General features: G+C 44.4%; 1 protein-coding gene across 2 annotated transcripts in view; it reads right to left on the reverse strand.

The window, feature by feature from the left end:
• zfyve28 (zinc finger, FYVE domain containing 28) overlaps nt 1-13113 on the reverse strand; it is a 243262-nt gene that overhangs the window by 105445 nt on the left and 124704 nt on the right. For both annotated transcript variants that reach the window (XM_085972658.1, XM_085972573.1), the window contains exon 2: nt 46-186. In XM_085972658.1, coding sequence (XP_085828784.1) covers nt 46-186 — 141 coding nt within the window. The remainder of the gene's footprint in view (nt 1-45; nt 187-13113) is intronic.

Genomic DNA, 13113 nt, shown 5'->3' on the forward strand with positions numbered 1-13113 from the left:
AGCAATATACTTTAAGGTAAAAGATGCTGTGATTGTCACAATTACCTGGCAGGAGCGGAAATGGTTGACCAGCAGTGTACATCTCTGTGGGTCCTTCCGTCCATCTAAGCTATCCAGTTCGGCTGCAACCTGATTTAACTCTTCATCTGCATAGTAGAACTGGGCAAGGAGCTGTGGGTCTGACCTCTAAGATTTCAAAAAAAATCCACAATTAACTCATTTACAAATCAATGAGATGCTACCTACCCCAGAAGTCAGCTTTAACCAAGACCACCACCCAATTTGTTCAACAACTTTCAATCTACAGAATTTTGAATCTACAGAAGGTAAATAAACATTAATCCAACACAGGGACGATGGGCCAAATGGCCTCCTTCTGTGTTGCAGGATTCTATGGTTGTTTATCAGAAGACCTGGGTGAAGTTAGTGAATGTGCAACATCCTGTAGTGCAATCATTCTCATCATCATGCGGTTCTGATCATATACACTTAGTTTATGGTTAAAAACAATGTCACTGAAATTTTATTTAAAATGAGTGATCATATACCACACACACACTGTTGTAGTACAGAGAGAACATCCAGTTAAAGATAGACAACACCCTCGCCACTGTATTCCACAGTACTAGAATATATTGCGTAGCGCAACAGACCTCTTCATCTTTGGCAAGACAGAAAAATAAACGCAATTCGGTTGTGGCTGGACTGTAAACTAGCAGATTTATCTGAACATTAAATAGGCAAGTGAACATTATTAACTACGAACAGGACCATTACAAACTAATTTCCTCCTCGGAATCAGAAAGAAATGTTTCCCTTAACTTGCCCTCAACATAAAACTGACCTTTCAAACAACTGTCCCTTTATGTAGCTGTGTGCTACTGGAGTCACTAACCTGCAACTTATTTGTGCTGGCTTCAGACTCTGAAATACTATCAATATATAAGCTCCGATTTTCTTTGAAAATATACAACAAAGGACCTGAAATCTGTTTTTATTTCATTATAACTATTGAAATGGTCAGACAGGATTCAGACAGTGCTTCCCCACACACATACAGCTGCCAAATAAGCACAGGATATTTGTAACTCAATGGATTTGATCAATGGGTCAAGCCATTCCAAACAAGCCCACATCCAAGAACAACGGCAGCCATTGATTCATGCAACTAATCAGTATGGGATGAATACCCTTTACGGTTTGCCAAAATAGCTAGCGGTAACCATTTTCATCTCTGTGTGCTGTGAATGATGAGAGAAAAATCAAGTAAATAATCCATCAGACAAAAATGCTTCTGAAATGCTTCATTTTTGTTTTAGCGTTGCAGCTGGATTTTATGTCAGTGCTTCTTGCCACTTGTTTTGCATGGTCAAAAAAACTCTAAAGCTGGCTTCCAAGATGCAGTTTAACAAATAGCAGTCAGGCCAACAGTAGTTGTCACCACAAAGTCAAAACGCCTCCCAAACATGCTCTCAAGTAGCATTCGGGTAACAATCTCAAGACAGGAAGACAGATTATTATCTGAACGGCAATAGATTGGGAGAAGAGGAAGTGCAACGAGACCTGGGTGTCCTTGTGCACCAGTCGCTGAAGCTAAGCATGCAGGTGCAGCAGGTGGTTAAGAAGGCAAATGGTATGTTGGCCTTCGTAGCGAGAGGATTCGAGTACAGGAACAAGGATGTCTTGCTGCAGTTGTACAGGGCCTTGGTGAGACCACACCTTGAATATTGTGTGCAGTTTTGGTCACCTTATCTGAGGAAGGATGTTCTTGCCATGGAGGGAGTGCAGCGAAGATTCACCAGGCTGATACCTGGGATGGCAGGAATGACGTACGAGGAGAGATTGGGTCGATTGGGCTCATACTCGCTGGAGTGTAGAAGAAACATACAAACATAGAAGATAGGAGTAGGCATTTCAGCCCCTCAAGCCTGCTCCGCCATTTAATGATATCATGGCTGATCACCCAAATTCAGTATCCTGTCCCTGCTTTCTCCCCATATCCCGTTAGCCGTAAGAAATATAAAGGAAACTTTCGATTAACCGGCCCCTAAATAACCGGAAATGTCGGTTAACTGGCAAAATTCAGGAGTCGGTTTCAGCTAACTTTTATAACTTTTATTACTTGCACAGCAACAAATTGAGGAAGGCAAGGGTTTGGCTGCAGCTGTTGCTAAGCTACAGAGACGCTTGCAACTTGTGTACGTTGTTCTGAAGCTGCTGCTAAGCAACAGGGTTTGTTGCTTCATACGGAGCTCTGAGGTCCGTATCTTTCACTATAGCGTTCGGTTATCGGGAATTGTTGCTGAACCGGCACCACGTCTGTCCCGTCCATGCCGGATACCAGAAAGTTTCCTGTATCTAACTCCTTCTTGAATATATTTAATGAATTGGCCTCAACTGCCTTCTGTGGTAGAGAATTCCACAGGTTTACCACTCTCTGGGTGAAGAAATTCCTCCTAATCTGTCCTAAATGGCTTACCCCTTATCTTTAGACTGTGACCCCTGGTTCTGGACTCCCCCGCCATCGGGGACATCCTTCCTGCATCTAGTCTGTCTAATCCTGTCAGAATTTTATAAGTTTCAATGAGATCCCCTCTCATTCTTCTAAACTCCAGCGAATATAAGCCCAATCAACCCAATCTCCCCTCATAGGTCATTCCTGCCATCCCAGGTATCAGTCTGGTGAATCTTCGCTGCACTCCCTCCATGGCAAGAACATCCTTCCTCAGATAAGGCGACCAAAACTGCACACAATACTCAAGATGTGGTCTCACCAAGGCCCTGTATAACTGCAGCAAGACATCCTTGTTTCTGTACTCGAACCCTCTCGCTATGAAGGCCAACATGCCACTTGCCTTCTTAACCGCCTGCTGCACCTGCATGCTTATATTCAGCGACTGGTGCACAAGGACACCCATATCTCGTTGCACTTCCCCTTTTCCCAATCTATTGCCATTCAGATGATAATCTGCCTTCCTGTTTTTGCCACCAAAGTGGATAACGTCGCATTTATCCACATTATACTGCATCTGCCCAATCACCCAACCTGTCCAAATCATACTGGAGTTTCTCTGCATCCTCCTCACAGCACACACGCCCACCCAGCTTTGTGTCGTCTGCAAACTTGGAGATATTACATCTAGTTCCCTCGTCTAGATCATTAATATATATATTGTGAATAGCTGGGGTCCTAGCACCGACCCCTGCGGTACCCCTAGTCACTGCCTGCCACTCGGAAAAAGACCCGTTTATTCCAACTCTTCGCTTCCTGTCTGCCAACCAGTTCTCTATCCAAGTCAGTACCTTGCCCCCAATCCCATGTGCTTTAACTTTGCACGCTAATCTCTTATGCGGGACCTTATCGAAAGCCTTCTGAAAGTCCAAATACACCACATCCACTGGTTCTCCCTTATCTATTCTACCAGTCACATCCTCAAAAAATTCCAGTAGATTAGTCAAGTATGATTTACCTTTTGTAAATCCATGTTGACTTTGTCCAATCCTGTCGCTGTTTTCCAAGTGCTCTGCTATTACATCTTTTATAATGGACTCTAGCATTTCCCCCACTACCGATGTCAGGCTTACCGGTCTGTAATTCCCCGTTTTCTCTCTCCCACCTTTTTTGAATAGTGGGGTAACATTAGCTACCCTCCAATCCATGGGTACTGTTCCAGATTCCATCGAATGTTGGAAGATGATAAGCAATGCATCTACTATTTCTAGGGCCACTTCCTTAAGTACCCTAGGATGTAGATTATCAGGCCCTGGGGATTTATCGGCCTTCAATCCCATCAATTTCCCTGACATCATTTCCCTACAAATACGGATTTCATTCAGCTCCTCCCTCTCATCAGACCCTATGTTCCCCGACATCACTGGGGAGGTTATTTGTGTCCTCCTTTATGAAGACAGAATCAAAGTATCGCAAAATATTCTCAATAAATTCGGGAATTTTTTTTGGGGGGCGGTGGGGGGTGGTGCCTATGCTTCCTTCTCTCTCCCTTCCCCATCTCTTCCTCAACTCCAAAGGAAATGAATGCACCCTGGAGTAACTCCAGACAGTTCTTCTCCAGCACAAAGTCAGCAGTGGGCTCAGTAGATAGAGCTCTCCGAGTCAGAAGGTTGAGGGTTCTAGCCCCACTCCAGAGGATAGAGCACAAAATCTAGGCCGAGGCTCCAGTGCAATACTGACTGAGTGCTGCACTGCCGGAGGTGCCATCTTTCAGATGACATTAAACCAAGGCCCGGTTTTCCTTCTCGGGTGAATTTAAAAGATCATATGGCACTTTTTGAGGAAGAGCACGTGAGTTCTCCCCAGTGTCCTGGCCAAAAATTATCCCTCCAACATCACAAAACACAAATCTGATCATGATCGCAATCCTGTTTGTGGGACTTTGCTGTGTGCAAATTGGCTGCCATGTTTTTCCTACGTTACAATAGTGACTACACGTCAAAGTACTTGACTGGCTGTAAAGCGCTTTGGGACATCTGAGGATAGTGAACGGCGCGGTAGCAATGCAAGTCTCTCTTTTTGCTCTGCACAGAAGGATGCCTGAAACGGCAAGTCTTTGTCGGGCACTTTATTCAACACTAATATAATGAATATATGACAAGAATATATCTTTTTTTCCCAGATAGAGTTGAGGGAACACTCAGCAGAAAACACTCCCTCTTGACTTTCCTTCCTTTTTATGCGATTTTATAATCAAGACACTGAAGTAAATAAATCAGATGAGGTTGGCTTGTATTTGACTTTGCTTGCTCTCTGTTTCTCACGGAGAAGCTTCAACTTTGCTCACCACCTCCACCAGTAGCTTGACTAAGACTGGAAATTCCCTGGGTTCTGTGTCTGTGTCCTACAACTGATTGGTGCAGCATGTTTGTGTACGCAATCGCAAGCTACTCCAGACATTATTACTTTAAGAAATGGCATAATGCCATGAGCTGTCAAATGAAAATAGTGTTTTTCCAAAACAATCCTCTTCAGTTAATGCAGTATTAAACATCAACCCACTCCAAAGATTAACTGTCTACTCACATACCAGAAAACAATGTACATTATGTAAACTGGAGTAGAATATGTTCAATCCTTGGAGAGACACACCAAACAGCTATATTGTCAATTACTTTTCATTTTTCTACACGGACTTTTAATCCTAACATTCCCATTTGATGTTGGGTTAATGTCGTATCTACTATACACAAACATGGGAAAGGATTAAAGGATTGGTAGGCTTTCAAAAGCTACATGTAATGAAGGTCAAAACCTAAAGGACCGTTCAGTCCGTAAGGGTGACCCTGAGCTTCCGGTCGCCTGTCATTATAATTCACCGCTCCATTCCCACTCGGACCTCACTGTCCTCGGCCTGTTGTATTGTTCCACGGAAGCTCAACGTAAACTCGAGGAACAGCACCTCATCTTCCGATTAGGCACTTTGCAGCCTTCCGGACTCAATATCGAGTTCAACAATTTCAGATCATAACCTCGGCCCCTATTACATTTTTACTTATATATTTCTTTTCCACCCCTTTGTTTTGGGTCTTCCCTTTTCCGCCCCCCACCCCCCCGCCCCCCCGACCTTTCCTTTTTTTCCTCTCTCCCACATGGCAGCTGTTTCTCATCCTGCCAGTACACTTCACACCTAATCTCAGCCATCCTTTGCCTCCTCTGTCCCATTACCATCTCGTCTGGTTTTGAATACCTCTTAATGTCTCTTTACTTCTCTTTTGTTCTATCGCAGCCCTGCCTTCGATCTATTTCATTTCCTTTCCAGTTTTGAAAAAGGGTTCACCCGAAACGTCGACTTTTAATTTCTCTCCACGCATGTTGCCTGGCCTGCTGAGTTTTTCCAGCATTATTACAGAAACAAGGAAGTTGTGCTAAACCTTTATAAATCACTGGTTCGGCCTCAGCTGGGGTAGTGTGATCTGTTCTGGGCATCACACTTTAGCAAGGATGTCAAGTCAATGGAGAGGGTGCAGAGGAGATGTACTGGAATGGTACCAAGGATGCAGGACTTCAGTTATGTGGAAAGATTGGAGAAGCTGGGGTTGTTATCCTTCGAGCAGAGAAGGTTAAGAGAAGAAATAACAACAGAAAATGCTGGAAAAACTCAGCAGGCCAGGCAACATCCGTGGAGAGAGAAATAGAGTCAACGTTTCAGGTAAAAACCCTAGTTAAGAGAAGACTTGGAGTTCAAAATCATGAAGGGTTTTGATAAGAGTAAATAAGGAGAAACTGTTTCAACTGGCAGAAGGATCAGTAACCAGAGAACACAGATTTAAGGTAATTTGCAACAAAAAGTGAGAGGAGGAGAATTTTTCTTATCGTGAGTTATGATGATCCAGAATCCACTGCCTGAAAGGGTGGTGGAAGTAGATTCTATTGTCACTTTCAAAAGGGAATCTGATAAATACTTGAAGGGGAAAAATTTGCTGGGCTATGAGGAAAGAGCAGGGGAGTGGGACTAATTGGGTAGCTCTTTCAAAGAGCCGGCACATGTCACAATGGGCCGAATGACCTACATCTGCGCTGTATCACTGTAATGTTTCTATGATTCGAACTAAAGTTACGAGCATTGTTAGAAAGCTGTAGAACATGAAACTGCACATTAGTTCTTAAACACAGCTTGGTGGAATAGACCGATGTATGTACTTATTCGACAACTAAATCGCCTGTAAAAGAGAAACTAATTGCATTGACCAGGTATAATTTATAACTACACCTTGATTTTAAGTGAGATCATAGAATAGCACAGTAGGAGGCCATTCGGCCCATCGAGTCTGCGCCGGCTCTTTGAAAAGCAATCCAGTTATCCCCACTCCCCCGCTCTTTCCCCATACCCCTGCAATTTTTTCTCCTTCAAGTATTTATCCAATTCCCTTTTGAAGGCTACTATTGAATCTGTTTCCACCAACCGATCAGGCAGCGCATTCCAAATCCTAACCACTCGTTGAGTAAAAAGAGTTTTTCATGTCATCTTTGGTTCTTTTGCCAATCACCTTAAATCTGTGCTCTCTCGTTATCGACCCTTCAGCATTGAAAACAGTTTCTCTTTATTTACTCTACTATCTAAACCCTTCATGATTTCAAACACCTCTATCAAATCTTCTCTTAGTCTTCTCTGCTCTAGGGAGAACAACCCCAGCTTCTCTAGTCTATCATGTAACTGTAATCTCTCATCCCTGGAACTATTCTAGTAAATCTCTGAGAAAGCCGACACATTCTTCTCCTCCCACAGTTTGGGGGTCTCCATACCATGTATCGTCCTCAGTCAGCTCATTCCCAGACTTCCACCAATTCCATGCTAAATCACAGTGCATTGGTTCTCCCTCCTTGAAGGACGCACATGGCCTCAGGTTACTATTTCTCCACCACAGCATAGTTCAGACTGAGGAGAAAGTACACCAGGGCTTCAACACTCTCCTGCTCTGAGCGTGCCATGAAGCACACTGGGGACTCCATCATTGTTCCACTCTTGTAGTTATGTTTTTCCAAAAATCATATTTCCTATTCAAACTTTCTCTCAGCTCTTTCATATTCACAACAAAATACAACTTACATGAGCTGAGCTGCATCCCACATGACCCAAGCAGCACAATTTAAAGTGCACAAGTGGGAGGAGCTTGCCACACGCTTAACAATTCCCACCATTGGGCTACACAATAGAAGATGCATGGATTGCTTACCGTGCACTATTCTTCAAATTTTTATACTAAATTCACTTTTGTTTAACTCTTTTTTCACATAATTCTCAGGATGTGCCCCCCACTGGTAAAACCATCCTTTATTGCCCATCCCCAGATGCCTGGGGAAGATGGTGGTGGACCTACTTCGTCAACTGCTGCAGTATAGCGATTTGATACGATTGATTGACTTGCTCTGCTTTGGAGGGCAGTTAAGAGTCAACCAAGTTGGTGTGGGATTGGAGTCACATACAAGATGGACTTTATTTTAATAAAAAGGCAATTTTACACCTTTCCACATTGATGCAATAACAAAACTAAAACCATTAAGGTTACAATTTACTTCTGTCCCAAAATGATCCATTAAGAGTTTGTACTATTGAATACAAAATGAGCTAACACATTATGGTTCTTATTCTGCATCGTGCATCTCCAGTTAGTTTTCATAAGCTGCATTTAATAAATTTAATTTCACATTTACAGAGACAAAGTTGCTAAAATTTACAAACGTGTTCAAAAATAACCCATCAGCTAGTTTTCCAAAAAATTAATGAGAATGTTAATTTTCAATTACAGATCTAGAATAGCCAATTAGCATGCATTCCGTTTCCAGCTGTCAAATGAAGGTGCAAAATTCCCATGCTCTCGTACGCTTCGGTGAAGGTGCTGACAATGGTTTGGAGTTTGGCCTCAGTGTGCACGGACGCAAGCGTCGTCTGCATACTGTAATTCTTGCACTAAACATCCGTAAGACAAAGGTCCTCTACCAACCTGCCCCTGCCACACAGTACTGCTCCCCGATTATCAAAATCCACGACAAGGCCCTGGACAACGTGGACCACCTTCCCTCGGGAGCCGACTGTCAACAAGGGCAGACGTCGAAGACGAAGTCCAACACCACCTTCAGTGTGCCAGTGCAGCCTTCGGTCGCCTCAGGAAGAGAGTGTTTGAAGACCAGCACCTCAAACCCGGCATTAAGCTCATGGTCTACAGAGCAAGTGATACCCGCCCTGCTGTATGCCTCAGAGACATGGACCATGTACAGCAGGCACCTCAAAGCACTGGAGAGGTACCACCAACGCTGCCTCCGCAAGATCCTGCAAATCCATTGGCAGGATAGGTGCACCAACGTCAGTGTTCACGCTCAGGCCAACATCCCCAGCATTGAAGCTTTGACCACGCTCGATCAGCTCCGATGGATGGGCCACATCGTCCGCATGCCCGATACGAGACTCCCAAAACAAGCGCTCTACTTGGAGCTCCGACACGGCAAGAGAGTCCCAGGTGGGCAGAGAAAATGCTTCAAGGACACACTCAAAGCCTCCTTGAAAAAGTGTAACATCCCCACCGACACCTGGGAATCCCTGGCCCAGGACCGCACAAAGTGGAGGAGAAGCATCCGGGAAGGCGGCGAACACCTCGAGTCTCTTCGCCAGGAGCAAGCGGAAACCAAGCGCAAACAGTTGAAGGAGCGCACATCAACCCAAGCACCCCACCCACCCACCCTTTCAACCACCGTCTGCCCAACCTGTGACAGAGACTGTAGGTCCCGCATTGGACTAATCAGTCACCTGAGAACTCATTTTTATTGTGGAAACAAGTCATCCTCGGTTCTGAGGGACTGCCTAAGGAGGAGGAAGAAACTGCCCCATATACAAGTAAACTTAAAATACTTCTCCCTGTATGGAAAAAACACAGCATATGCTATGAAGACTCATGCAATACAATAGAGTTTACATGCAAATCATAATTTGAGTAATCGGGTCAGTCCATTTGCTAGATGGAAACTGTATCCCAAGTCTCCAGAACATTTCCTATATATAGCGCGAGACCCAATCTTCACTATTGGAACATAACAGAAGTAAGAGCAGGAGTAGGCCACACGGCCCCTCGAGCCTGCTCAGCCATTCAATAAGATCATGGCTGATCATCGACCTCAACTCCACTTTCCCGCCCGACCTCCATATCACCCGATTCCCCGAGAGTCCAAAAATCTATCGATCTCAGCCTTGAATATACTCAAAGACTCAGCATCCACAGCCCTCTGGGACAGAGAATTCCAAAGATTCACCACCCTCCGAGTGAAGAAATTCCTCCTCATCTCAGTCTTAAATGGCTTATCCTGAGACTATGCCCTGAGTTCTAGACACTCCAGCCAGGGGAAACAACCTCTCAGCATCTACCCCGTCAATCCCCTTCAGAATCTTGTATGTTTCAATGAGATCACCTCATTCTTCGAAACTCCAGAGAGTATAGGCCCATTCTACACAATCTCTCCTCATAGGACAGCCCTCTCATCCCAGGAATCAATCGAGTGAACCTTCATTGCACCACCTCCAAAGTATATCCTTCCATAGATAAGGAGGCCAAAATTGTGCACAGTACTCCAGGTGTGGTCTCACCAAGGCCCTGTACAATCGTAGCAAGACTTCCTTACTCTTACACTCCAACCCCCCTTGCAATAAAGGCCAACATGCCTTCCTTATTGCTTGCTGTACCTGCATGCTAGATTTCTGTGCTTCTTGCATGAGGACACCCAAATCTCTCTGAACAGCAACATTTGAAAGTTTATCATTTAAAAAATATTGTATTTTTCTATTCTTCCTACCAAAGTGAATAACCTACATTATACTCCATCTGTCACCTTACTAACCACTCACAGTCTATCTATATCCCTTTGCAGACTCTTAGGGCTGGATTTTCTCAATGGGGGCGGGAATGTTGGTTGTCGGGTTTCAGTCCCGCCCTCAACGATGTCTGGCCAAACCACGCTATTTTCCCTTGATTGACCTCGTTAAGCCCGCCCTGGCTATAATCCCCTTCCCGCCTCGAGGAGACGGGTCCCTGCGCGAGTCGGGGACCCACCTCCCGGGAAGATGGCACGGAGGCGGGTTGGGAGCGGGTTCGGTACCCGCTCCCAGTTTCTGCCATTTCCCCGGCAGTCCCGCCTCCATACCTACCTCCCCAGGGCTGGCAAAACTCCCCCCCGTGTTCGCCTCACAGCTTACTGTCCCACCTAGCTTTGTATCAGCAGCAAACTTGGATACATTACACTCAGTCCCTTCATCTAGGTCATCAATATAGATTGTAAATAGCTGAGGCCCAAGCACTGATCCTTGAGGCACCCCACTAGTTACAGCCTACCAACCTGAAAAAGATTAATTTATCCCTACTCTCTCTTTTCTGTCCGTCAACCAATCCTCTATCCATGCTACTGTATTACACCCAACCCTAATCATAGAAACAGAAAAATAGGAGCAGGAGTAGGCCCTTCGAGCCTGCTCCGCCATTCAATATGATCATGGCTGATCCTCTATCTCAATACCATATTCCTGCTCTCTCCCCATACGACTTGATGCCTTTTGCATCTAGAAATCTATATCTCCTTCTTAAATATATTCAGTGACTTGGCCTCCACAGCCTTCTGTGGTAGAGAATTCCACAGGTTCACCACCCTCTGAGTGAAGACATTTCTCCTCATCTCGGTCCTAAATGTCATACCCCGTATCTTGAGACTGTGACCTTGTTCTAGACCTCCCCCAAAGCCAGGGGAGACATCCTCCCCGCAGCCAGTCTGTCTAGCCCCGTCAGAATTTTATACGTTTCAATGAGATCCCCTCTCATTCTTCTAAACTCTAGTGAATACAGGCCGAGTCGACCCAATCTCTCCTCATACGCCAGTCCTGCCATCCCAGGAATCAGTCTGGCGAACCTTCGCTGCACTCCCTCTATGGCAAGTATATCCTTTCTTAGGTAAGGAGACCAAAACTGCACACAGTACTCCAGGTGTGGTCTCACCAAGCCCCTGTACAACTGCAATAAGACATCCTTGCTCCTGCACTCAAATCCTCTTGCAATGAAGGCCAACATACCATTTGCCTTCCTAACTGCTTGCTGCACCTGCATGTTTGCTTTCAGTGACTTGTGTACAAGGACACCCAGATCCCTCTGTACATTAAAATTTCCCAATCTATCACCATTTAAATAATACTCTGCCTTTCTGTTTTTCCTACCAAAGTGGCTCACTTCACATTCATCCACGTTATACTGCATCTGCCATGTATTTGCCCACTCACTCAACTTGTCTAAATCGCCTTGAAACCTCTTTGCATCCTCCTCACAACTCCCACTCCCACCTAGTTTCGTGTCGTCAGCAAACTTGGAAATATTACATTTTATACCCTCATCCAAATCATTAATATATATTGTGAATAGCTGGGGCCCAAGCACTGATCCCTGCGGTACCCCACTAGTCACCACCTGTCACGCCGAAAAAGACCCATTTATTCCTACTCTGTTTCCTGTCTGCTAACCAGTTTTCAATCCATGCCAGTATATTGCCCCCAATCCCATGTGCTTTAATTTTGCACACTAACCTCTTATGTGGGACTTTCTCAAAGGCCTTCTGAAAATCCAAATACACCACATCCACCGGTTCTCCCTTATGTAATAATCTTTTATGTGGAACTAATACGTTACTTTCACCCAATCTCTGTGCATTTTAAAAATATGGCAAACAATTCGAATGTCTGTATCAATAGTATTTTGGTAATTTTGTCTCCACAAATGTGCAATTACATTTATTAAATATATCTTATGAAAATGAGAGATGTCATGATCCAGAATAAGAACCTACGATAAGCTCATTTTATATTCCATAGTGTAAATTTTTAATGCACCCTTTTAAATGCTTGGGAAACAGTGACTATAAGTCACAACCACTACTAACATCACAACAGAATTTACAAGGCTGCTTTAAAACATACTGGACCATATCAACATTCCAATATCTGCACCCGAATGGATCATAACTCACCAGTCACACAGGACACACGCTGATGACATTTCCCCACCAGAACATATTAGATGGCCTTGCATCAACCTGTGACGTAAAATGGTCTTGACATTTAAAATAATTGAAGTCAACTGGATCAGAGCATTTCAATGCGATCTCAGAAATACCGAGTTGTTTGAGGCGGCTGCCTTGCACGCTGTCTTTAAAAAAAAACTCAAATGAAACCGTCAAGGAGGTAGCATAAGAAAGAGAATGTAATGGGCAATGTGCTTGATGGAAATTTTAAGAGTACTTAAAAAGCTTATTACTGATACCATTCACTGCATAAACCAAAATTCTTGACACAAACAAGTGAGCATGCTTATAGCAGCCGTTGTTGAGCTGGGCTGGCGCTGTTACAAGGTAAAATTTACATGATATATACATGGGATAGATTCAGTACAGATCTAGCAGCTCAAAACTGGGCATCCATGAGGCGCTGCGGGCCATCAGCAGCAGAATTGTATTCCACCACAATCTGTAACCTCATGGCCCGGCATATCCCTCACTCTACCATTACCATCAAGCCAGGGACCAAAACTGGTTCAATAAGGCATGTAGAAGAGCATGCCAGGAGCAGCATCGGGCATACC

This window comes from Somniosus microcephalus, chromosome 1 (assembly GCF_052327205.1).
Source record: "Somniosus microcephalus isolate GS21.2 chromosome 1, FLI_Smic_1.0, whole genome shotgun sequence".
NCBI classification, from domain to species: Eukaryota; Metazoa; Chordata; class Chondrichthyes; order Squaliformes; family Somniosidae; genus Somniosus; species Somniosus microcephalus.